General features: G+C 30.3%; 1 protein-coding gene across 1 annotated transcript in view; it reads right to left on the bottom strand.

Moving 5' to 3' along the window:
* Positions 1 to 3,043, bottom strand: part of LOC100182234 — a gene marked incomplete in the record, with an annotated part of 39,598 nt that overhangs the window by 18,677 nt on the left and 17,878 nt on the right. Inside the window, 5 exon segments of the mRNA XM_009864128.3 lie at positions 517 to 586; positions 1,136 to 1,237; positions 1,928 to 2,051; positions 2,334 to 2,474; positions 2,614 to 2,752. Of these exon segments, the coding sequence (XP_009862430.1) occupies positions 517 to 586; positions 1,136 to 1,237; positions 1,928 to 2,051; positions 2,334 to 2,474; positions 2,614 to 2,752 (576 nt within the window).

Here is a 3,043-nt window from a genome sequence, read left to right as displayed (position 1 = left end):
CGCCAAACTGCATAATTTAAAATTTCGTCTCATTCCTAAGTAATTCTGAATACGCTTACATTTGTTTGAGCGTGTACAAAGCACATAAAGGATTGCAAACCAAAAACAAAGGGTTGCAAATCGATTCTTTTCACGCCTGCTGGCGCGAAGACGTTATTTTTTCCTGTTTTTTTTTGCACAACGTTTTGTAAAACTTTACGCCTATGATTTGTGATGACCGTTTCCAGCAAAAAATGACGAAACCGTCAGTGTTTATGTGTAATGTAACATTTAGCAGTTCAGCACCCATACAAAATAACTCAATGAGACAGTTTTATCTATTTTCTACATCGTCCACTGTATTTTCAAGCAAGGTATTATTTCTGTGTAAATAAATGGTTTTTGGTTAAATAGTTGTCCTATAATATTAAGGAGACTGTATTACAATTCTAGAATATCATATTGTTCCCCTGTGTACAACCATAAAAAAATGGAAGAATAGAGTTTTGATTGAAACAAAAACAAATAAAATCTAACCTGTTCCATCCCATTGCTTTCTGCTCCATAAATCCCCAACTTGTGATTTATCAAGACCATCGTTTAGTTGCTGCAAATGAAAAATTGAAAAATGTAGTTTCATTTAAACAAGCTTTAGTTAAAATACCTATTTTGTCAACATTTGAGCCACTTAAGGTTATCAAATTACTTTATTGTTATTTTACAGTCCCTTTATGTTTCTATTGTGTTAACAAACATAAATTTAAGTGTTATTTTTGTTTGTGTAATGGCTGGTACCATATAAAGGTTTGAACAACAGTACAGAACTACTGAATAATGAAATCCTAGTTTAAAGAATTTAAAAAATATCTCATAAAAATCAATTTGATAGTCAATATTCTTACGACTCGAAACTGGCTTTCAAAACATTAATCACAATTTCTTTTCCTGCTGGTATTGATAAAACAAGAAATGATAAAATTTATGCGTGACCTGACCTGATGGGTTCCTGTTTATTTAGGGTCAACATATTCATTCTTTTGTGATATTAACATTTCCTTAGTTTGTGGTGAATACAGGCAAATGTTGTAGAGATAAACGCATGTACATGCAGGGTGAACTAACTTCTCTTTCTCAAGGGCAAAAATTGGCAAATTACCTCAGCCTCATTGAAAATTCTTGCACGTATTTTCTCATAATTAACTTCTCTCTCTTCAAACGATCGTTGCTTCATCATCTTCCAACTTTTATGGGGCTCAGACTGAAATTAAAAAAAACACATTTCATTAATTTATAACAATATATTTTCCAGTATCGGTGGCATAATTGTCACACAAAAAAATTAAATAAGAGGAAAAAAGTGCCTGATCAGCATACTATGTATCTATCTTCAATGGAAAATAAATATAATAAAGTATATGTTTTACATGTTTTATATTCATGAAGAAGAAGCAGTCATTATACCAAATCGGGAATAAAATTTGTATTTTCTTTAGTATCTTAGAAACTAGAAACGATCAAAGTTGAGTGAATTTTTTCCTATGGAAAATCTCATGCATTGCGCCACTGTAATTTTTTACTTCAACGGTTAAATTTGCAGTTTTAAAACTCATTTTTTTAAAAAGCTGTTTTGTATTTTTAAACTTTGTTGGTACATTTAGATCACATTTAAGCATATCTTTCAATACACAAATTTTGATTTTTTGTTGGTATGCCCCTTTAAGAACTGAGATATCCAGAATGGCCGAATCCACTTTTATTATCGGTAAAAAAATTGATTGTCACATACAAATTGCCCAAGATGCAATCATTTTAATTTAAGATGTAGTACTAGAATACTTTAGAAAAATTTTCGACGATTAACTGTAGAAGAGGGGCTGATTTTCCAAATGGTCTAGGTGTAATAACTCTTAGAAATAAAAAGAAAATAAATCTAAAAATACAAATCAACCTTGAAATGTTCAAAACTTTGACAATTTTTCATCCTTTTCAATATCGATCTGCGTCTCATATCTTCATCACGTGAGCTACATATTTCACCGTGATATGAATAGTCACTAAACTTCTTCTCAGGCCTATGGACAACAATTTGCATTATGGAACAAAAAACAACACTGAATTAATACTCAATTTTCCAAAAGTAAGAATTTTTTTTTACAATCGTTAAAATATTTAAAACATCTGTCTGTTGCATTGAGAATACATTTTTAAACATTATTGCCAATACAATGGGATTAAAAGGCTTCCTTGATTATCACAATATGCTAACAATTGTTTTTAAAGTTTTCCTGAATAAACTAGATAAAAGTATCAGTATCAACAGAACTTGAGAATTATAATCAATACATAATACATACATTCTTGTGTACGCTGTTTTGTTGATGATCACAGATTTCCCTTTTGCATCAATATTATGATCCAAACCAAAATATGCAGCAACTCTATGTACTAACATTCTATGGTAGGATGTCATTTCCGGAAATTTCATAAATGCAATCCTAGAAGATATTTTTTATTGAGAATAAAGAATTATAATACTAATATATGAATATTCTATTTTAAACTGGTAAGGTCCCATAGCTACAACTAAAAATTTCCTTTTTTTAAACCCAACATCAATAACATAGTTTAACTTACTCTGAATTGCTGACAAATTGAACCATGTCATGTTCGAGCTTCAACAAGATGCTACGATCACGGGAATTTCCCTGCAGAGCTTTAACGAGGAACTCATGCACGTCCACTCCCATCGAATCAAGACATTCAGTGCTTGAATCTGTAGGAAAGATAGGAGCTTAAAGGGACAAACAACAAAAATCAAAATTTGTATATAGATTTTATTTAATTTTCAAAATTTAATCTATAATTTAGGCAGTTTATGTGGATAATTGATAAACAGTGCATATTTAATCATTTTACTATTCTTTCTAAAAGCCTGCTTCGTGAAGATTTTTCTTTGTCTAAAAATTATTAATTTTAGATTTTAATAAGTTTAATATTTGGATGAAACCTAATACTGGGTTAATGAGAATCAGCAGTTTTCCAAACTCAATGGTTAATCAAACAG

The sequence above is a fragment of the Ciona intestinalis genome, unplaced genomic scaffold (assembly GCF_000224145.3).
Source record: "Ciona intestinalis unplaced genomic scaffold, KH HT000172.1, whole genome shotgun sequence".
NCBI lineage: Eukaryota > Metazoa > Chordata > Ascidiacea > Phlebobranchia > Cionidae > Ciona > Ciona intestinalis.
Note: the sequence above shows the minus strand (reverse complement) of the source record. Positions and strands in the feature narration are given on the sequence as shown.